The sequence below is a fragment of the Megalopta genalis genome, chromosome 2, assembly GCF_051020955.1.
Source record: "Megalopta genalis isolate 19385.01 chromosome 2, iyMegGena1_principal, whole genome shotgun sequence".
Lineage (NCBI taxonomy): Eukaryota > Metazoa > Arthropoda > Insecta > Hymenoptera > Halictidae > Megalopta > Megalopta genalis.
This window is the reverse complement of record NC_135014.1, coordinates 20,378,784-20,402,543: the sequence shown is the minus strand read 5'-3', so window position 1 is coordinate 20,402,543 and position 23,760 is coordinate 20,378,784. Positions and strand designations below refer to the sequence as shown.

General features: G+C 35.8%; 1 protein-coding gene across 4 annotated transcripts in view; it reads left to right on the top strand.

Moving 5' to 3' along the window:
* Positions 1 to 22,181, top strand: part of LOC117220614 (UDP-glucosyltransferase 2) — an 81,808-nt gene extending 59,627 nt beyond the window's left edge. For 2 of the 4 annotated variants that reach the window (XM_076518716.1, XM_076518717.1), the window contains 4 exons: positions 10,642 to 11,281; positions 13,770 to 14,200; positions 18,378 to 18,597; positions 21,142 to 22,181. In XM_076518716.1, the coding sequence (XP_076374831.1) occupies positions 10,659 to 11,281; positions 13,770 to 14,200; positions 18,378 to 18,597; positions 21,142 to 21,535 (1,668 nt within the window). In that variant the 5' untranslated portion in view covers positions 10,642 to 10,658 and the 3' untranslated portion in view covers positions 21,536 to 22,181. Of the gene's footprint in view, positions 1 to 9,678; positions 9,812 to 10,641; positions 11,282 to 13,769; positions 14,201 to 18,377; positions 18,598 to 21,141 lie in introns of those variants that run through there. The other 2 variants (XM_033470738.2, XM_033470737.2) reach the window with 2 other exon arrangements.
* The last annotated feature ends 1,579 nt before the right edge of the window (positions 22,182 to 23,760 follow it).

Genomic DNA, 23,760 nt, shown 5'->3' with positions numbered 1-23,760 from the left:
GTCGGAATGCATTAAAAATGATAGATATGCAATCGCTGAGATTTCTGTTGACTTTGATTTTAGTGTATGCGTTCAGAATTATCAAGTGGCCAAAGAGCATTTATAAATGAAATTGCATCAGCCCTTTCAAGGGTTTGCAAAATTGTTATGTCACCTTATACCATTGTTATCACACAGGAGCGTTTTCACGTCTTTGACAAAAGTGAAAGCTAAAATTGATATTTATAGGTGAAACATTAGAAACTTCAAACAGCTATGAAAAAATAAATAAGTAAGCAATTCAAATTGTGGAGCTTTTGTTAGTGTACAAAATAAGAAACAGCCTCAATATTTTTTGAACATCTTGAGTTTTCATACCAAACACTTTTAAGTACTTTTTGAATGCCATAAGTTTTCATGATGATAAACTGTGTTGAAAACATGAGCAACAGGATTTATCTATCAACCTGTGATTATGCTAATTCTTTAATAGGCAGCTTTCGTATTTTTTTGGACACCTTCAGTTTTGATACTAAATTGTATTTAAAACATAAGCGACAGGATGTATCGAGCCTAAGCAGATCAATACTATCACATGTGGTATACGTAGTTTGGAATTTATGCTCAATCGAAAGATGAGCACCGATTCGCAAAATCACTCCAGTATTAAACAAAGTTTTCCGTTTCATGGAACGTTACTCGAAGGCAGAAGCACGGGAACAGTAATACGGCTTTCCTGGAAAGCTTCTTGAATTTTACAAGTCTTTCGCTGAAGGTTCATGCATGGAACGCGCAGCTATGCGATGCGGGTATGCAGCGAACGCCCCTAATTTGGGAAAAGCCAGGAGCAACCTAACCCAGACCCGAAATCCCTCAGTCAAAGACCGATCCGAAATCTGATGTTGTGGCTTTGCATTCTAGCAGTCATCATGAACATGCTCGATTATAGGCGAAGAAATTGGAACTGCTTCTGCGGTGCCGAATTGTTATAACGAATTATACTACGTCGTTGCGTTAGTATTAATAATCCTTGTATTTTCGGACTTCGGGTTAAGAAAATACACTTTGCTTTCAATCACCCGTATACTTATGAATCTTAATCATTTGTTACGTACACACTTATCATTCATAAATTCGATTACTACATGTATCGTTTCTGTTACGTAGTTGTTTCCTTTTTATTTATTATTAAATTATACATTTTTTTCTTTGTTATCCACCTTCTTTGAGACTCATCGTTGCGTTAGTAGATAAATGAAGAAATATATTTCCATAAGTAAGAAATAAACTAAGAGCAAATAACAAGTACAACATTACTAAAAGGCGTATGAATATAACTTGTTATTGTTTAGATTACTAGATGTATGAATACAACGTTACACTAAGCAGATTGTTACAAATTATATGAATGCAACGTTTCACTATTAAAAAACTACATTATTAAAAGACGTATGAATACAACGTTACACCATGCAGATTACTACAAGTTGTATGAACACAATGTTACACTATGTAGATTTCTAAAAGGAATATAAATGGAACATGACACGAGATTGCAAAAAGGTCTGTGTAAATAATGTGATACAAAATTAGTAAAAATTCTACGAATAAAACGTGACACAAAATTAGTAAAATTGTACGAATAAAACGTGTCACAAGATTAGTAAAAATTGTACTAATACATCGTTACACGATTACGTTTCCCGTGATCGATACGTGCAATTAGCAAATCGGCGTTTTCTACAGAAATTGGTTCCGCGGTGTCGAACTGGGCAGCTATAATAGCGCATCGGTAATTAATGTTGCTAACCGGTGAACTTATTCTCCGTAACTCATCAAATTCCTTTGGCCTCTCGGCCCGAATGCGTAGAGATAATGTTCGGCACGCGTGTTCGGCAACTCTGTGGAACATACGAGTATGCAGGAGTTGTTGCAGCGGTAATTAATTAGCGCATTATGTTTCATCGCCGGTGGTAGAATGAAGATAGTGAAGCAGCGTTTTCACGTTACTTTACAATCCCCGCGAGTGTGTGAACACCATTAACTCGAATGACCAAGTTGATAGCTACGAGTGCACTTAAAAGTGTGTGCGAACATTTCCAAGCAACAGACAATTTATAAATTGAAACAGAGAGAACACATTGTAATTCGTTGTTTATGTCTGACTTGCAATACGTGAACCTATTTCAAATGAAACCTATTTCAAAATACAGTAGTCACATAGAATTTGTATTTCTTTTTTAACAACTATAATAGATCGCGGGTAATGTTAATAAATCGATACCGTTCAATGCTTTTAATTTTTTTTATTGTGTCAAATTGCAAATACTCATTTTTCTCATGAAAACATGAAGTGTTTGCCAAATTGTTTTATCGTGAATTGTAAACTTGGTTTAAATATCGATTAGTGAATGTAACAGAAAATTCAGAGAGAATTATTGACTTTGGTAATTGCGTTTTGAATGTACGAGGAGTGATGTTGATATCTGTTAATTAAGTATTTGTAGTTTGTTTTTACTTAGTTTACATCATTATAAATCGAACAAAATCTGCAGTCTCTATTAATTAGTCACGAATTTTGTCCCTTTAGTGCCTTAACACTGTTTCCACCGAAGGTGTCAAAAGACACTTTTTAATCATTTCTATTCAACACTATCTTTACCAACGAGGTTAAAGAACATCATAACTCAGGGCATTGTCCCGTTGATCGAGTTAATATTGTTATTATTATCATTATTATTACTAGTGAAGAGAACTTTGGGCGACGATATCTCGGAAGTAAAAACACGCGACTCGCGGCGTTCTTCGTTGCAGCCGCAGAATGAGCTAAAGAGAACGATGACAGTTTGATTAAATTCGACTGTCCAAGCCTTGCCCCGAACGGGCAACAACACTAATTAATCAGCGGCTCGAACAAGCAGTATCTTCTGTCCCATTTAATCAGTTCAAAACTGCCTCGGAGGTCCGTACTCGCCGCCGAGAGTGTTAAGGAACGTTCCATTCGGAAATGTAAGGTCACGAATGGCACTCCGACACGGGGAAGAGAAGACGTGAAACGAGTACAGCATGCTTGGAACAATGACGAAAGAGCAACGCGACGCTGTTACGAGGACACGGGGCGGGCGTGGGCGACTCGGAGTGGTAAAAAGGACGAAAGGTAGGGCAGAAGGAGCGGCGAGCAGCGAAGATGACGGTGGAGAAGCTTTTCTTATCTGAATTTCAAGTTCTAGCTTGTAAGAAGAATGTTGTGCTCCTTGTCTGACCGGGCGCTGCTCGCGCCAACCGTTGCAGAAAACTTTCGCGATATCGTCGACGACTAATTAAAGCGTGGAATAAGAGGGAGCAATTACCAGTCCGGCTCCATTTCATTTCGCAGGCCGATTTAAGGCACAACCGCGGAAGGAAGTGGGTCGTGAAATCACATTATATATTTGCATACGGTTTTATGCACGATCTTCTGATACGGTTATGCGAAATCGCCGCGTCTCTCTGTTGCGGCGCGAATCTCCTCGCCGCTACCGCCATGCTGTTTGCAATGACGAGGCTGAGCAGTCGCTCGTAGAGTCATTGAATTTTACATTTTCCTTAATGACAGTCTACACCTCGTTGGAAAAGTCTGCCCTCACCTTTTAAAACGGGGTAACTTTTTTTTAAAAACAGGAACAAATTTTTTACAACTGAAACCACCAACGATTGACGCGTAGGGGAGGCCGACGACGGTTGTAACTCGTTAAATGTCTCAAATGGTATGATGGATGTTATTACACGGCTCAGATTTACAATGTAAAATGACATTTGCAACACGTTCATCCAACGTACTTAGGCAAATACGAAATACAGTAATTTCTCCGAGAAATGTTTGGAGCCGAAATCGAGATACGCAGATTTGAAAATACTAAGTCGCGCTAAGATATGATTTTTTCGAGCCTCCGGGCTCGTTTTTATAGAAACTCGGGAGAGTCGGCAAAAAAATGCAACGATCAGAATGCCGGTATACATTAATATGAGTACATAGTAATGCTAGAATAAAAATGATGGCTTAACCTTTTCATTTCAAATTTTTTGTCACGATTCGAAGACAATTCGGAGGCCACATGACACAATTGGAAGGCAATTTTGTGATAACATGTCACGATTCGAAGGCAATTCTGGGCACACATGACACGATTCGAAGACAATTCTGGGGTCACATGACACGATTCGAAGGCAATTCTGAGGTAACATGTCACGATTCGAAGGCAACTCGGAAGTCACATGCCATGATTTGAAGGAAATTCGAAGGCCGCATGACACGATTCGAAAGCAATTTTGAGCTCACATGCCACGATTCGAAGGCAATTCTGGGGTCACATGTTATGATTCGAAGGCAATTCGGAGGTCACATGCCACGATTCAAAGGTAATTCTGAGGTAACATGTCACGATTCGAAGGCAATTCGGAGGCCACTTGACCCGATTCGAAGGCAATTCTGAGGTCACATGACACGATTCGGAGGTCACATGACATGATTCGAAGTCAATTCAGAGGCTACATGATACGATTCGAAGGCATGATGGCGCGCCGCACCACACGCTCGACCGACTTCGTCGACCCTTAGCATCGACGTAGTAATTAATTACATAAGCGTAGCACTAGCACAAAGAAATTCACAGCAATCCGCTATTTGGCATTTCCGGGAGAAATGTACTGTGTTCATTGCACGAAGTACTCCGAGAAGTTACAAATCTTCCGTTGACACTCGATTAAGCCGTAAAAGTTCATCGCTGTTTAATCTCGCAGACCCTATCACTAGCCACTTTGTCACTCTAATCAAATAATCTTTCCTCTCGAAGTTGGCGCTATTACAGAAAACGCCGCTAAAGATTTCACAAGCGATTCCAGGTACGATAAGAATCTATTTCAGTCGATTTTATAACCGATTACGCTTGCCGCGCAAGAGAGCCGTCTATTTAAAACATCGTGTAAAATGAATCGGACTCCGAGAAACGGGCACGCTGCTCACTTTTACTTCGGCAAAATGCACGGAGAGCTCGAGCCGTCACGTGACGCGCGGGCGACATTAACGTTTCAAACTTCGTGTTCGCGATTAAGATTCCCGTATAAAGTCGGATTTAGGTGACAGATGCTATTGCGCGCCCGGTATTACAAGAACGGATTCCAAGCAATGATAAAACGTTGGTGGAAAATGTACACGGAGTAAATATGACTTTCAAGCGACTGGATTCTACCGTGTTCTTAAAATTTATGCAATGCATTATCCGGAATTTCGCGTCGGTTTTCTGGGTCACGGTATTCTCAAGCTCGGACACGTAGACGCGGCTTTCGATCCGGTGTCCGTGCGCGGAAAAAGCGCTGCCTGCACGCTCTTTCGAATAAATTCGAAACATTTTCGAGGGGAGTTTCCGCGGCGGTTTTTCTCGCTGTTTAAACGGGTCCGTTCGGGACGGACGAGATACTCGAACGAAATCCTCCGACGGTACCCCAGAATTTCTGTACGTTAGTTCGGAACGAAGTGATTCCGAAGTCGGACGCGCAGACAAAGCCGTGGATCCCGAGAATGAAATTCGTTTGCCCGGGAACGCGGAACGCAAGTTATATCGGTTTACGAAGTTCGAGGCCGTTAATGTGGCTCTCATTTAGCCTCGATCCGGCTGCAGAAACACATTCCGCACACTACCGTCGCGTAACTTATGGCTCCGGTAATGAAAATTATGTCTTTCAATTCTGATTCCCATATCTGCGATCCGCTTTCTGCCAGCTTTCCGACGAGTTTGTCGTAGTTTACTCGCCGATCGTCGATCGTAGAATCGTCGACGTTCGAGTCTCCCGGAATTGCTTGTGTTGCGAAATTACAGTAATTTCTCCCTAATTCGCGCCCAGATTACACACAAAATTCGAGGCTTGCGCCTCGTTTTTATAGTTGTTGAGAATCGGCAACTATAAAAACGAGCCGCAAGGCTCGTATAATCGTGTCTCCTCTTCCTAAATTGTCCATTTTTGTGCGCAATCGTAGCGCGAATTAGATAAAAATTACTGTCAACTGTTTAATAGTGGGCGTCGCGACGCTGCATCGTCGGAAGATCATTTTCAGTTTCTCGAATCTGGTAAACATTTTTTCCAGAATTTTCATGGAGCATTGACCCTCGAGACTCGAGCAGTGTTTTACGTTATCGAGGTCTTTGTTTAAAAAGCTGTTGACAATGTCATTTTTGTATGAACTGCAAGATTCAATTTCGTGTGCTAAGCTAGTGCTAAAATAGTTAGACTCAGGATCTTTTGTACAGCTACAGGTTTGATTGCATAAGCAATAGGGTCTGTGTTTTTTAGACGCTTTTTCTGATACTAAATCATGTTCAAAGTATAAGCGGCAGGATGTATCTGGCCACAGCAGGCTAACTGTTGCATTAACCACAAGATTCATTTTCATACGCATAAAGTGCACTAAGTCGCAAAAAAGGAAAATACTGTGAGTTGAAAAATCTCTTTTGCATTTAGAATTAAAGTGGCTGAAATGGTTAAAAATAATACAAAATAGTATTATATACATTTATAATTCACATTGAAATTGGATACCACAAAATGACAGGTTTCTGGATTTTAGTTTACAATTTCTGATGCCAAAGTGAATACAAATAAAATAAAATAGAAAAAATAAATAAAATAGAAATGATACCAAGTTTAAGTAAATCCAGTCTTGTCGTTGTTATAAAACTATAGAAATAAAATAAAGGTACCAGCCTTCATTGTGCTTTTAAAAATTGATTGTATATATATATATATATACTATATATTGTATATATATATATATATATATATATATATATATATATATATATATATATATATATATATATACTATATATATATTGATTGTATGTTCATGTCGACCTATATATATATAGGTCGACATGAACATACAATCAATTTTTAAAAGCACAATGAAGGCTGGTACCTTTATTTTATTTCTATTGTTTTATAACAACGACAAGACTGGATTTACTTAAACTTGGTATCATTTCTATTTTATTTATTTTTTCTATTTTATTTTATTTGTATTCATTTTGGCATCAGAAATTGTAAACTAAAAACCAGAAACCTGTCATTTTGTGGTATCTAATTTCAATGTGAATTATAAATGTATTATAATTCAATGTGAATATTATTTAAAATATATATATATATATATATATTTTAAATAATATTCACAATATATATATACTCTGGCTTTCATGAATAATTGAATGGAAACCTCGAATAAGAGTCCATGTTGTATGTACTTTAACACTAGAATCACAGTCCGCTAAACACGTCTAATGTATATTATTCTATGACAATGACACAAGATTTTACTGTAACATTAATACTTGGTGAGTAAAACAGGATTCATTTAAATCATCCATTCATCGAAAGTAGATCATGTTTGTAAATACCCTTTCTGTTCGGTATGAAACGATATTGTCAATATAACTTATAAACGATTTCGAAAAATATGAACAATTATTCGTGTTTCATAATTGCTAGAACACGGTAGAAATTCATCTTTGTAAAGTGAAAATTGAATTGGTACGCGCGATCTGAATTGCTGATTCGTAACAGTATACAGATCGAAAGCGTGTTGAGTGATTCACATGCTATCAGATCGAATGTTAATTGGGAGCTGGTAACGACTCCTCGTATTTTTCAAGCGCCTGTGATTATGATTATGCTTTTTTTATGGCAGATGGAATTGTAATCAATATCTCCTGCATATTCAGCGCAGAATTTATTTCGTTTTTATCTTTCATTTCAGCAACTGCAGTATTCAGTATTTCACATTATGTGTAATAAAATATTACTTATGTTATACAATGTAAAATATATAATACAATGTGAAAATACTTGTTATGTGCAATAATAAAATGTAATAAATAATAGGTTCAAAGATTCAATTGAATAATTATTGTTTACATTGTGGGATATAAAATAACTGATATTTATTAAAACGTGCTATAAGATATAAAATATTACTGTATATATTGTATACGCATATTTTATTCGGTATCGTATTCCATATTTAATTATATAATGTGCATTATATTTAATCATATAATGTACAATGTATTTAATCATACAATGTACAGTATATTTAATCATACAACACGCAGTAACATTTTATACTACAAAGTAGATTTGAACGAATATTACATTACACATTTAATATCGTACAGTGTGAATGACAGAGTGCAACAGATCCAGCAAAAAATTTCATCAAATCATCGAGCTACAGCTAAGAGAACTCGTTAGACGACTTTATGAATTTTATTGAAGTACGATAAAGAGATAAAGGTGCAATTAGATTTTGTCGGCAATAATCTTCAAGTGGAATCGAAAATGTAATCTATTATAGTATCGAGAGGGACAGAGAGGAAGTCAGCGATAAAGAGAGAGAGAGAGAGAGAGAGAGAGAGAGAGAGAGAGAGAGAGAGAGAGAGGGAGAGAGAGAGAAAGAGCTCTCTAACTGGATTCGGTACGAAAATTCTTTCCCGAATTCTTTTCCACCGGACGGTTCCTTACATTCCTTTGCTTTTAACCTTACCGGTGCTATAGCGCTCTCCTATTCCCCGTGCATTTCTTAATAATGCACCACTTTAATCTCGCGCGCGAAAAAATACTGAGGGCACGTAACTCGCGTTCCGAAGTTCTCCTATAAAGCGAGGCAATTAATCAGTACCGCGAGCATGAAATAATTCGATAAGCTTCGTTGATTATTTTTAAGAACGTTGTCGTCAGTTTTTATTAACCGGATTCCATTTCATCATCTCTTACGTAAATCGCAGAGAGCTACTTGCTTTGCGCGATAACTGCCATGACATAGACAAGTGTATATGAGATTATAAATTGTATTTAAATAGTTGGTGAAGATACTATAAATGTAACATACTTCATATAACATACTTTATAACATATATATATATATATATATATTTTATAACATATATACTATATAGTTATATAACATACTTTATATAACTATATATGTAACATACTTTACTTTATGAGTTTACTATGAATTCTATGCATTTCATATTTATTGTCACCATTATTGTCACCATTACTTGAAAATAGAAAGAATATATTAGTATAGTATTAATATATTAATATTGTAATACATTAATAGCTACTATTTAATAGCTAAAATACTAATAACTGTTACTATTAATATTAGAATATTAATGTTATTATTTTAATATATTAATATTACAATTTATTAGTGTTGATACTATATTAATATCACAATATTATAATATTATTGTACTATAATATATTAACATTAATATTAAAAAATTAACGTTATAAATATCATAAATAATATTCTAATATTATAAATATCGAACAGCCAGTATTGCGAAAATTAACGATAATTTAGCAAACATTCTGAAGCAAATCTGAAAAGTTAACATTTACTGAAGCAAAATATGATTTGATAGAATGTTATTATCTCCGAAGTCTTATCAAACCTATTGTATACATTGTTCTAAATAACAGATCGTTGATTTTTTTTGAGTCATAGTGTGCAGAGTTTTTGAATTGTAACCAAACATCTGATGATTCATCTTTCTTCCCGGAATCAATTTTCCCAGATTTTTGTCGCTCTCATTAAGCTACCTTCTTATTGGATGCTACATATTACCATGTGTAGTCAACAATCACAAGATAGACGTATCAGTCGTGTCGCTATCATCGTTCAGTTTTCTTCGCGCAAGTGTCATAGCAACAGTTTGATATAAGTTCTGTTTCGTTCATACAGTAGACTTCGCTCCAGTGGCGGATAAAATATTATTACAAGTAACAAGTAATCTGTTTTGTAATTGATATTAATAAATATTAGATATTACATATATTACAATAATACATTAGAAATCATTTGTTCGTACTGAAAATGTTGAGCTATAATTTTTAAACATTTCTGTTCAATGATTTCGTACTTCTCTTTTGACAAGAATGTGATGTCTTGATATTTGATTTCATTTCTTGAAGTTAAAACAACGTTTGCAATTTCTAGTGACCTGCGGACCTGTATGCAAAATAAAAATTGCACTAATTACGAGATGAAGGAGCTAAGTTGATATTTACTTAGTTTCTTGATCATTTTAACATGTTAAAATTCATGCAACGATATTTCTAAATTCTTTAAATGTGTTCACTATTTTGTACAATAGTTACAATAAATTAACGATAACATTCTTTATTCTTAACATTCTTTGAATTCGATCTACTTATTTTTGCTACAAATGTATGAAATCCGCAGTGTAATAATTACAATAAAGCAAAGATAAGACAATAGTATACAGGGTGTTTCACGTAAGTTGAGACTGCAAAAAATCTCATGACACGTAATTTGAGGAAAAAAAAGACAAGCTTACGCACCCCTTTCAGTATTTTAAGTGGGGATTCGCGAATGGTATTGCTATTGTTCTTTTACATTAAACAAAATTAACTATGAAATAAACTGGAAAATTCCGCTAAATATCTCAAAAAATACAGAATTCAAACAATTTGGTTAATTTGAAAAACAAGTGACTTCGACCCCTGTAGGTATACGTTAATGATCGCTGGTTCCAGTGTTAAACAATTTCAAGCCTCGAACATTTGCCTGAAAATTTTGCTCGTCTGTTTCTCTAGGAGTGAACCATCCCAAGATGAATATTCTCTTCGCCTTGACGCTCGTCTGCATGATCGTGGGTGGCAATGGTGCTCGGATATTGGGAGTGTTCCCGTTCCCAGCGAAGAGTCACTATAACGTATACGAGCCGTTGCTGAAGGGTTTGGCGAGAAAGGGCCACGAGGTCGTCGCCGTCTCTTATTTTCCGCAGAAAGTGCCCCTGCCGAACTTCACCGACGTGGACATCGGCTCTATCATGCCAGACGGGACAAACACGCTGTCCTTCGACAGATTTGGCGACAGAAAGTCAACGGTGTACGACGTCAAATTATTTATTCAATTCTGCGGCCTGGTCATTTGCGAGCCGACGTTCCAGCATCCTAAAATTCAGAGCATCCTCAAGTCCAAGGAGAAGTTCGACGTGTTCATCGTCGAGATGTTCGCCAGTGATTGTTTCTTAGGCATCGGCCACGTCTTGGGCATACCTGTCACCGTTGCCATGATCAGCAGCGTCACTCTACCTTGGGCCAACGACATGATCGGGAACCCTGACAATCCCAGTTATATTCCGAATTTCTTCAGCGATCTGTCTGATCGGATGAATCTCTTCCAGAGGATGGACAACCTGTGGCACTACGTTTATTCCAAGATCCATTACAGGTGATGCTCCTTCTTTCGTTTTTGGGCGGTTCAAGGTTGAAGTGTAGGATGAACGTTGATAGTACGTGGAATGAAAATCTTTCGGCTGTTCTTTTCTTGTTAATCTCAGTTGATTGATTCGTTTCTGATGAGATCTGTTTTAGAATTACAGTAAGTTCTCCCTAATTGACGCTCAGCTTGGAAACAAAAATGGACAATTTTCGAAGAGAATTTTCGAGCCTCGAAAGATTAATCGAGCCTTGCGGCTCGTTTTTATAATCATTGACAATCGGTAACTACAAAAACGAACCGCAAGGCTCAAATAATCGTATCTCCTCTTCCCAAATTGTTCATTTTTTTTTTGTACAATCTGAGCGTCGATTAGGTAGAATTTACTGTACTCATTAAGTGTCGAATCTGCTTTGGAGCTATTAACGACATTACATTAATTACGTTACATTATATTACACTGCATTATGCTATATTACATTTCATTGTAATACGTTGCATTGCATTGCTTAAAAGTTTGTGACAAAATTGTACACTGCTTTAAATGATACTGATTTAGTGATTGGAAATTAATACTGGAAACGAACTATTTTGCAATGATGATTTTTCGATGATTGAGTTAAATAAATATTTTCTACCTGAGAAGTTCGATAACGTATTTAGACATCACTTTCACACATACAATATTTGATTTTATTGTATTTATTCTTTTATTTTTTGTTATGGCCTGTTTTGATTAAATTCGTTCGTCAATTACAATTAATTGGAAAATAACATTGGAAAAGATGAATAGCTAGCTCAGAAACATCAAGCGTTATTCCACATAGTATTTTTCTAATACGTAAGTATATTATTTCCATTATCTACTTGATATCACGAAACTTAAGTTCTCGATATCCAGATTAAATGTATTAATTTTACCTTAGAAAGTACAATAAGTTTGTGAGGAAATATTGGAAATAATTTATTCGAAGTACACGAACTGCTATCATTATTATCATCGTACTTGGAAATTACACTATTTACAGTAAACTCTTGTCTTAGCACATCGAAAACTAACAGTAAATAAGAAATAAGTAAACTAAGAACACAGATACATTCCACAAGTCACTGCACTTCCATTAGATCTTTCGCAATGTACAGGTAAGAACACCGATATAAATCACAATGGCGTTCCTGGATTGTCTTATCATAAGCGTATACACCTTACGGACCTTATCATAACGCGTATGGTAACTCTAAAGCAACGAGTCATACTACAAAGCCAAACGTCTTGCGACATTAAGCCATTTTTAATACATAATTCACTGTCAGATTTGTTTACTCTTAAAAAACTGACAAATACAGGATGGGTCTCGCAACATAACGACATCAAATAAAGAAAATGTTTCAGTTAGAAGTTACATGGTTTAGAGGGAGGCATATAGTGCTCTATAATCAGTTTTACGATATTTTACCTTTTAGTTCTCCAGACCATCGTTGTATTAACACTTAGCCAACCGAACGGGGAGATCTCCCCGTTTTAAATTCAGTCGATTGACGACCGAATGGATGATTAATGAAAAATTAAAAATGATTGCATAATTCTATTAAGATTTGCAAGAGGTGCGAATGCTGAAGAAGTAATCGATGCCATATAAGTTTGCTTCATAATTTTTATTTAATCGAATGAAATATTTTAATTTTATGAAAATTTTTGAGGTTTCCAACGCGGTCGTGGAAGCGTTGAGAATGTTTAAACCGTTAAAAAATTGCATTAGAATTCGCATTGCATTTCTTGCCACTAAATTGTGTAAATTTTGCCATAGATCCTTATAAAATCTTGCTTTTAACCCGTTAATGCACAGTTTCTTTGAAAAAGGCCGGCCAAAAAAAAACAATTTTTTTTAATGTAAAAAAACACAATTTAGAACGTTGTCTTGGCAAGAAAATGACAAAAATACAAAAATAATGGATATTTATACAATTGGTATGATTTCTAATTTTCAGAATATTACTATTATTATTATTATTGTTGTTATTATTATTATTATTATTATTATTATATTTTATTTTACATTATATTTTAGTAAAATATATATTGAAAAATGAGCGAATCAGAATCTGAATATGAATACGCTGTCGGAAAGCGGCTCACAAGGAAGCGATAAGTCGTAAGTGATAAGTAGAGAAAGGATATATTTTATACTTGAATAAGTAAGTGTTACAGCTTACAATCCCATATAAATGATAAATATCAATAAAACGATTGTTTCTTTTCGCTTTCACATTGTTATTTTCAATTCTCGATTGCATTCGAGTGTGAAAAATTATAGCAACATAAAGTACAACGCCGCTCGAATTATCTCGAGTGTGCACAGTTTGGCCAGTTCAGCGCGCTCGAGTTGACTCGAGCGTGCACGTTAAGGGGTTAATCGAACAAATCGTAGAAATAATTTCGACCGTTTTAATCGACGAACTACCCCAGTGTGTGACAGACCGCTCGATGACTCTGTTTCAGATATAACTCCGACGTTCCCGCGTACGAAATAGCAAAGAAGTACCTCGGCAAAGACCTGCCGGACTTCGATACCTTGCGATCACGAGTGTCCTTGGTCCTGGCGAACAGTCATCCGGCTGTCAGCACGCCCCGAGCCCAGACTTACGCGTTCAAGGAGCTCGGTGGTATTCACATTCCTCCGGAGGGACCACCCCCGTTGCCAAAAGACCTCAAGGATTACCTGGACTCCCATGGCAGAGATGGCGTTATTTACTTTAGCCTCGGGTCGCAACTGAACTCGTCCACGATGTCGGAGCAAGCGGTCGCCGCCTTTTACAAAGCATTCGAACAACTACCGCAGCAAATACTCTGGAAATGCAGCAAAGAGAAAATGCCGAAGCTGCCCAGGAACGTTAAGTGCATCGAATGGGCGCCCCAACTCTCCATACTCTGTACGTGCACCCTGCCGTTTCTTTTTCCACTTTTACCGCAGCTCACGCAACTATCCAGCGGGCATTATCCAACGGCGATTACGAAATCAACGGAGAACCGTTGCATTCCGGACCCGCGGCACGATCTGTTGTTCTGAAAGTTTTATGCCGGTTTCTCGAGTTACGACAACGAACGCCGCCGCATCGGGGAAGCGGCGTTATGAACCCTAAAGGGGCTGAGAACCTATAAGCGAAGTTACTTTAGGGACGTTTTCGAAATTCAGGCCGGTGTAACTTCGTCAAATGGAATTGGAGAACGGTGTTCTTCGGCTCATTGGGGAGGGCGTAATGTCTGCTTTCAACACGGTGTAGGTGTTTTCAGCTTGAATTTTTGTCTTCTTCGTAATCGCAGATTTAGGAAAAATGGTCCTTTCTGGCATTTTTTAAAATTCGCATAACTCTGAGAAGTTCGAGAAATTTTTTCCGCAAATGTATTTATTATTGATTTTTAGAGAAAAGTCTTCTCTTTCGAACGAGCCCACGTGCGCTGTCCTATGATTTTTTGTTACACTTTTATGACACTTTGAATGAACAAAGTACTCGACTTCTGCAAGTCTAAATGCTAAACGAAAATTGATTGAATTTCAATAAATTACAACTTGGTCAAAACAGATCGTAGAACAACGTACTAGGGCTCATTTCAAACAGCATAATCTCTGCTTTTAGCTCTTCTGAGCTATTATTTATTTATAATTTTTGTGTTGCCGGTACTCTCGAGGTAAGTAAAGTGGTCCATTTTTGGCACTTTCCGAAATTCACCTGCCACTGAGAAGTTTGAGACAGTCTTCCTGCGAATGCAATTATTGCAATTTTTTAGAGCGAAGTTTTCTCTTTCAAACGAGCCCTCAAACGTTGCCCTACGATTTTTTCTTCGAATGTTATGGCACTTTGAATAGACAATGTTTTGGGAGGATCAGAAGTATTCGATTTCTGCAAATCTAAATATTAGACGAAAATTGATTAAATTTCAATATACTATAACTTCGTTCCAAAAGATCATCGGACGATGTACATGAGCTTATTTTAAAGAGCATAATCTCTGCTTTTGACATATTTGGGCCATTTTTATTTCTAATTCTTATGTCGTTGGTATCCGCAGGCAGAATACAAATGGCCCTTTATGGCATTTTTTGAGACTCGTATACCACTGAGAAGTTCTAAAAAATTTTTCCGTGAGTGAAACTGCCATCAGAGTCAAAAAATGAAGTCTCCTCTTCCGAACGAGTGCAAAAACATTGCTCAACGACTTTTTGTTCCACTTCTATGGCATTTTGAATCGAAAGCGTGCCGTCAGAATAAACGACTTCCAAAATATTAGGCGAAATCAAAATTCGAAATACTATAAGTTCATTATAAATATCCGTAGGGCAATGTACCTAGGCTTATTTTAAAGGGCATAAGCTCCACAATTAACTCATCTCAGTTATTTTAATTTAAAATGTTATTATCATTGGTACCCGCAGCTTAAATTGCTTAACAATTTTTTAACTATAAACATCTTCAGGAAGTTCAATAAACTTTGCTCAGGAACGACATCACGGTGGTCTTAAAAAATAAATTCTCCTGTTTCTAACGACCCCATAAAAATTGATGTACGATTTTGTTTTATCATTTTATTGGGCTCCGAACGGAACACGTTACTGCCAACTGTTCCACGAGACAGTCGAAAGGTATAAATTCGATTCGAAACGAAAATACAATGATCTCTTGATCAGTCACCAGTTTGCTGTTGCAATCTCTTTGAAAAGTGGTTAAGTTACTGCGACTACTATACTGCGGATTTTTATGCAAAATAAAAATTATATACGTTAATCGTAACGAACATAACTTGGTTGAAAATGTCTTCCTCTTTTTAATGATTGTAATAAGTTTAAAATACTATAATAATATCCTTAAATTCTTCTGTCTTTACAATTTTGTATTTGATCTGTTCATTCTTGTCGCAAATGCATAAAATCCGTAGTCTTGTAATTATACTATCCATGTTTGATTTTCTTCAAATTTTGTTGAAATACAACAGTTTCATAAAATATTTAATCTAATAAAGAAGATCAAAGTATATTATCCTTTTTTTTTAACCATACTTTTATAGAAAAATTTATGAAAGTATGTAAAGTATTAAATTTTTATTATGCACGGTAATTGAAGCTTAGCATTCGGGATGGGAGCACAGTAATTGGAGCATTTAGAAAATAAAGAAAAAATAGAAATCGATTTTTTTGGACCGTTAAGATGGTGTTCCGCCTTAAAGGAAGTAATTAACCTCGGATGCCTTGGAGCTCGATGTCGTCTCAAATCAGTTACTTCGATTGCGATCATTTGCATGTAAAGTGATCAGGCTGCTAACAGCATACGAAATGACACGTGCAGGTAACGCACGAGCAAATTTGGAGTTACTCCAAGATTTAACTCAAACTAACCCGAATCTTGCCCACCCCTAATTCGCGGATAATTCTCGTCTTATTATAATTCACGTTGCGCACACAAACTATCCGGATAATTGAACGATCAAATTTCCTGTAAAACCAGCGAAAATATTCAACAATTTCGGGACGCTAAATATTTACAGAATTCGTTTTCTCTTCGTTGCGAGACCTTTTAAGCGTTGAAATTTCTTACGCGATATGAATACATCTTCCGGTAGCACGTAATTGTAATGAAATTTCGTGTAGAATTATTTATCACCGCGTAAAACATACAAATTCTGTACGAAGTCGTGAATTATTCATAGAAGTCGTTTTTCTTTGTTAGCGAACGTTTGAAACGCTGAAACTCATTATGCGATACGAATATATATATCGTCCAGGAACACATAATTGTAGTCCGTGATTATTAATATATTCTTGGAAAGTAGGACAGCCTTAACTAAGCTTGATAATCCGATACCACAGTATTCAATCGTATTATTCTCACAAAGGTATTATGATGTAAAACGTGAAAGCCACCGTTCGAGAGTTTTTATTTCGCATCGAAGCCAGTTCGAATTTACTTCGTCCTAATATAATATTACCCCAGTTGTTATTTCTGTAATGCAGACGCGTTCAATTAATTGGAGAAATTTAATAACTTTGTAATGTAGTAGCATAAAGTAACCTTCTTGATTGACGTATTTCATTCGGAGTCTTTCAAGAAATTAAGAACAGTCAAACTTTGCTCGTTAAAGGATTAAAGTTTTGGGTAACGTAAATAAGGTAGAAGTATCCTTATATTCTAATATCAGATGGAACATTCTGGAAACAAACGTGAAATCAACTAAGAGAATAGAAAATAGTTTTTAATTATTATTGTTTCGCTCTTATTAATTATTCTTGAAAGTATTTAGACATTTTTACAATTTTTGTAAAATTGTTGATATTTGAACTGTTGTAGTTTTGTGAGAAATAATTGGACTACAATGATCTTTGACTCATTTTAAAGCACGAAACGTCTACTTTCGTGATCCATTGTTTATTTTCTCGTTACATTAATTTGAAAAATGTAACGGGTGGAAAACTGGAGACCAGTTTTTCTGCAGAAATGCTACAAATTCAAACATCTGTAGAATTTTCGGAAAATTTTTCTTTCAAACTGCATCTTCACAGATTTAAAGTATAAAATTTCCTCTTAACGTAAGTACCTCAAAATTTGTCGTACGATTTTTTTTTTACTCCATTTCTTAAGCTTCAAATGTGGTTCGCCATGGGAGCTATGCCGATCAAACTTGTTCCACATTTTTGTTGCATGAAACAGTCAAAAGAAATCGTGCATTAAATTTTGAGGAGCCATCGTGAAGAGGAAGTCGGTCATTGTATTACTTTTTCGGTATCACGAACGTGCTCTCAGATTTAGGATATGCATGATATGGGAATGCATGAAATTAAAAGTTAGATTATGATATTGCAAAGTAGATATTTCAAGCTTTAATTTAAAAAAAGCTCTTAATTTTTTGATAGCTTTTAACAGAGTTACAGCTGTTCGAAGATCGACGATTGTTCGAAAGCAACAAAACTTTGTTTTCGTGGCTTAAACGTATGAAACGACCGATAGTTGAAAGTCTAATAAAAATTTAAAAGACGAGATTTTCGAAGGATTCGTGAGTCACGACCGCTGTCAGGAAAATGTTCGGAGTCACATAAACTTATTACCTGGCAATCCGTAGGTCACCCGAACGTGCGGCTGTTTATCACACACTCTGGACTGCTTGGGTCCCAAGAGGCGGTTTATTGCGGAGTTCCAATTCTTGGGATGCCCTTATTCGGCGACCAGCACTTGAACATGGCCTACTTCGTGAAAAAAGGTCTGGGTTTGCAGCTGAATTACGGTGAACTCTCATACGAAGCGGTATTGGCCGCTCTGAACGAGCTGCTCCTGAACGAGAGGTATGTAATTAGAAGCTCCGTGCCTTCCACTCGTATTGCAAATTTCATGGGCTTCGGCTAATAATAATTGAATGAACGGTAAAAGCATCGTGCAGTTGCAAAAATAATCATTCGTACCGATGAATAATCCATTATTATATTTCGTGATCAGTGGTGTTCGATTATTCCCAGCAGGCTGTGTTCAATAACTCATAAAATGCGTCGGAGTGCGCATCGCGGCTCTGTTGTAAGCGAATCAGTTGATGGGCGTATGTTCAAGTATAGAAAGTAAAAGAACTATTATTATTCGGAACGTTTTATTCTGATTCGTTTAATACACAGACGTGTTAGAAAATGCATGTATCGAGTGGAGGAATTATCGCACTGCGGATTTTATGCATTCGTGCGAGAGATGAATAAGCGAAATGCGGAACAGTGAAAACGTCGAAAGAATTCTAGATTAAATGTAAAAGTTGTTGACAGAGAAAATAAATGTTCCTGCAACTTTTCTGTTTCTTGCAATTGACGTACAATATTTTTGTGTCAGTAAGGGAAATTTCGAACTATGAAAGGATTAAAAAACTAACGAATTTTGCAATTAATGGAGGCAATTTTTATTTAGCTCCTGTTCATTGCAATTAATACAAACAATTTTTATTGAGCTCCTGTTTCTTGCAAGTAATTTAAACAATTTCTATTTAGCTCTTGTTCGTGGCAATTAATTCAGACTATTTGTATTATACCCTTACTTCGTGCAATTAATACAGACAAGTTTTATTTAGCACCTGTTTGTTGAAATTCATGCAGATAATTTCTTATTTAGTCTGCAATCAATGCAGACAGTTTTTAATTGACTCCTGTTTATTGCAATTAATTCACATAATTTTGATTTAACTTCTGCCCGTTGCAGCTAATAAAGGTAATTTCTATTTAGCCCGCTATTCGTTGCAATTAATGCAGACAATCTCTATTTAATTGCAGATTATTTACATTTAACTGCTGTTCGTTGGAGTCAATGAAAATAATTTTTATTTAGCTCCTATTTGTTGCAATTAACTGAAATCATTTTTATTCACCTTCCGTTTGTTGCAATTAATGCACAAAATTTTTCTTTAGTTTCTATTCGTACCAAATAACGTAGACAACGATTATTTTGCAACGGGATCCACAGTTTAGCAACGCATCAAGCGTAGAACACCCACGCGAGCGCAAAATACAGTAATTGTAAGATGCCGCGATTGAGTTTGTTAGTTCCGTTATCACGGCAACGACGTTTAATTAGAATTTGCCTCGTACATCCGCATGATCGATTAAGTTCATCAAAAATATCCGCGCGCCCTGTGTACCTTGAAACTCTGGCCGGAGTATGTAATGAAATTACGACACGTGTTACATGTAGCCCGGCCTGTATGTAGACTGCTTCGAACTGCAGGCACTTGCTTGGTTAGTTTAATCGCACTGCGTTGAACTAACTATAAGTTTTGAATAGATTCCATTAGCTCGATGCTCCCCGTGTTCACGTATCTTACCGGTTTGGACGAAAAGTCATTCCGGAACTACTAAAGCTGAGCTTCCGTTATTCGAACCTCTGGCATCTGAATTCTTTATCATCCAGAAATACGTTGTACCGGGGAGAGTTGGGCATTATTCGGATTGTTTCGAATAAATATTTATCTAAGATAATTAATCGAATGAATTTCTTTTAGACGAATATTTTATTCGTCTCATTCATTAGTCGTTATTAATCATTCTATCTGTTTATTCGAATAATTCTTTCTTCAAATGATTCTTTATTCGAATAATTCTTTTTTCAGATGATTCTTTATTCGAATAATTCTTTCTTCAATTGATTCTTTATTCGAATAATTCTTTCTTCAAATGATTCTTTGCTCGAATAATTCTTTAGTCGAATGATTCTTTATTCGATTAATTCTTTCTTCAAATGATTCTTCATTTGAATAATTCTTTATTCGAAAATAATTCTTTATTCGAATAATTCTTTTTTCAGATGATTCTTTATTCGAATAATTCTTTTCTCATACGATTCTTTATTCGAATAATTCGAGAAATTAAAATAATTAGGAAAGTTCTTTATTCGAATAATTCGAAAAATTGCTTATTCGAATAATTCGACAAAGTGAAATGGAAGAAATAAATCGATAAACTATGAAAGAACACTTCGTATTCTATCACACATTTATTCAAATCAATTCTTTCCGTGTGGATTTCTTTGCAAATAAATTCTTATTTGAATAACATTTTATTCGAATGAATCGTTATTCGACTAAAGTTCAATTCGGATGCATTTTTATCTACATTTCCGTAAGAATAGAAAATCTATCGTGTCTAATTGGAGTACCTCAATAAACATGTTAAACAAAATTCATTAATAAAATTATAACTTATCCGACGCATAGTCACTTTTAACAGTTTGTCAGAATGCTTCGCCGTTTGAGTTTCAATTAACAGTAGAAATAATTTTGGCTGATGCTACACGACTGTTCAGTATTTACTTCATTTCTAGAAATTTGTTGTTGCAAATATTGTTGTTCGTTCTGTTGACAGCTATGCAGATGTAGCAAAGAAACTATCCCTGCAGTTCAAAGATCGTCCAATGCCACCTGTAGACGAAGGTGTCTACTGGATAGAGTATCTAACACGCCACGGAGCTGATTCCTTGAAAACAGAGGCGTCCAACCTATCGTGGTACCAGTATCTACTGCTCGATGTTAATTTTATTATAGCGTGCGCAACAGTTGCGGTTCTGACAGCTGTTCGGGCTGTAATAAGGACGACATGTTTCCAACAGTTCTTGATGTATGGCATTTATATTATTTTATGTGCAGCAACTGTGATAGTAAAACTAGTTAGGATCGTTTACGAATTATCTAAAAACTTGTACGTATCTGTAAACGATCGTGCGAATGCTAGGGTAGCAAGAGAAAAGTTGAAAAAGTAATTGCGAATTTGTTAAAAACTATATTTTAATTGTACGACGATGTTCATTTTGTTTACTGATCATTTTCACCAGTTTGCCGTGAGGAATAATTTAATACTGTCAAATTCAAGTTTGCGTAACTTGGACTTGGGTGTGTGTCATCTATATTTAGCATAGTACACTTTATACATTTATAGCGAGATTCTCTATACTCAAACGAAGACTGCGAGACGTCGCTGAGAACTATTATAATTTGCAATCATTTTATACTATCATCGCGTGAATTTAGTAAATTACTGACAACTTAAGTTTCACAAATGGCTTATGTTATTAGCTTTATTACTATTGTATAATTTTATTAGATCGTTATTATTATATAACTATGTCCTGAGAGGCGATTTGTAGGTCAACATTTCGTTAATTTAACGTCGTTAATATTTTGTACTACGTTTCATTGTTATAATCAATGAAGCGAACGAACATCTGAACGAAAATAACCAATTCGAGATTACTATAGTTCTTGTGACATTAAGAATTTTTATCTCATGAAATCTGTATTAATATAGACTTTTATACATTTTTGTTTCATAAAATCTGTGTCAATACGAACTTTTATAAATTTTTGCTTCATAAAATTTGTATCAATACACTCTTTTATCAAGTTTTATTTAAACAGTCTTATTATTTCCAACGTTCTACCAGTTCATATTTTCTATACAGCTGATAATTATGGCACTTTCAATATCGACAATTTCTTGTTCAATAAAATCGAACAATAATATCAACACAGTATCTTGTCAAACTGAAACGGTCTAATTATTTCCAACGTTTATCCTTTTATATCTATTTCAAAGCTGACAATTATGGTACTTGCAAAATTATCAGTTCATATTTCACAACATTTGTATTCATCTTTTCTCAAAATTCAATCAAATACTACCACTTCATATTTCCTTTAAAGCTGATAATCTTGATACTTTCAGAATAAAGAATTTTTGTTTCAGAAAATCTAAGCGAATACAATCTTTCATCAAATCAAATAATGTAATTGCTCGCAACGTTCCATCATTTCATAATTTATTCAAATCACATCGCGAACAAATACGTTCCTGCTTTCGGTGAGCAATCAGAGTGCAAATAATCTGAACGCAAATGCCATAAAACACGTGTGTACATTACAAACGATCATGCTTGACATAGTATTGCGCAAGAGTTTACGCAACAGTCCGTTATTTAGACTTCGTTTCTTCGAGCACCGCGCGCTGGTTGAGAAATCCAGGTTCGGGATTCGTGCCAACAAAAATGGAGAAGCGCCGTTTTATTAGTTATAAAGGTCGCCTTACATGGAGGGGAAAGAAGCTTTTGCATATTCCGACGTTATATCACTCGCGCTTTATTATGAATGCACAGGCACGGAGTAGCAAAAACAGGAAGCCGGAAAAGCCGGCCGCGTCTCTCATTCGGGGAATAAAAGCGTGGTTATAAATTAGGGGACAAATCGCGTCTCCCTTTGCGACTTCGAATGCAATACAATACAGGGTGTACCAAAAATATGGCTGAAAGATACAATAGCGGCCAGCACTATTGTGCCGCCGACTGCCTAACCGGATTTTTCTCCGTGTATCTCCTGCAGCCAGACACCGAATACGAGAAAATTCCCAATTGACAATTAACAAGATTCAAGAGGGCCGAGAGCCGCCTGAAGAATTTTCCAGTATCGAGGAACTGCTTGGTTGGAACAGTTTCAAATGACATTGAACAATGAAAAAGTTTCATTGTCAGACTGCGGATCTTTATGCGAAATGAAAATTGTATTCGTGAATTGCAACAACCGCTTGTCACAGGTAAAAAGGTCTTTCTTTCTTTAACAATTTTAGAAACTTGAAAATGATATAATGACACTATTGAATTCGTTCAATCTGTCTACTGTTTTAAATTCGACCTATTTATTTTTGTCATAAGTATATAAAATCCGCAATCTATTTATCACTAATTAATTAAGTACAGTAAATATCAGAATTGAACGATTCTTTAAAAATTTATGTTTGAACGTCAGAGTATATATTCTTATTTAAATATGTAGTTCAATATCACGATAGAAGAAATTCATTGAAATTGACAATGTAATGTGATTATAAAAGATCCTTATTCAAAGATATATTTAAATGTCTCAAGAGAAGACTTTCATTGGAATGGATACTTGAATGTCATACTAAAAGACTCTTATTCAAAATAATATTTAAATG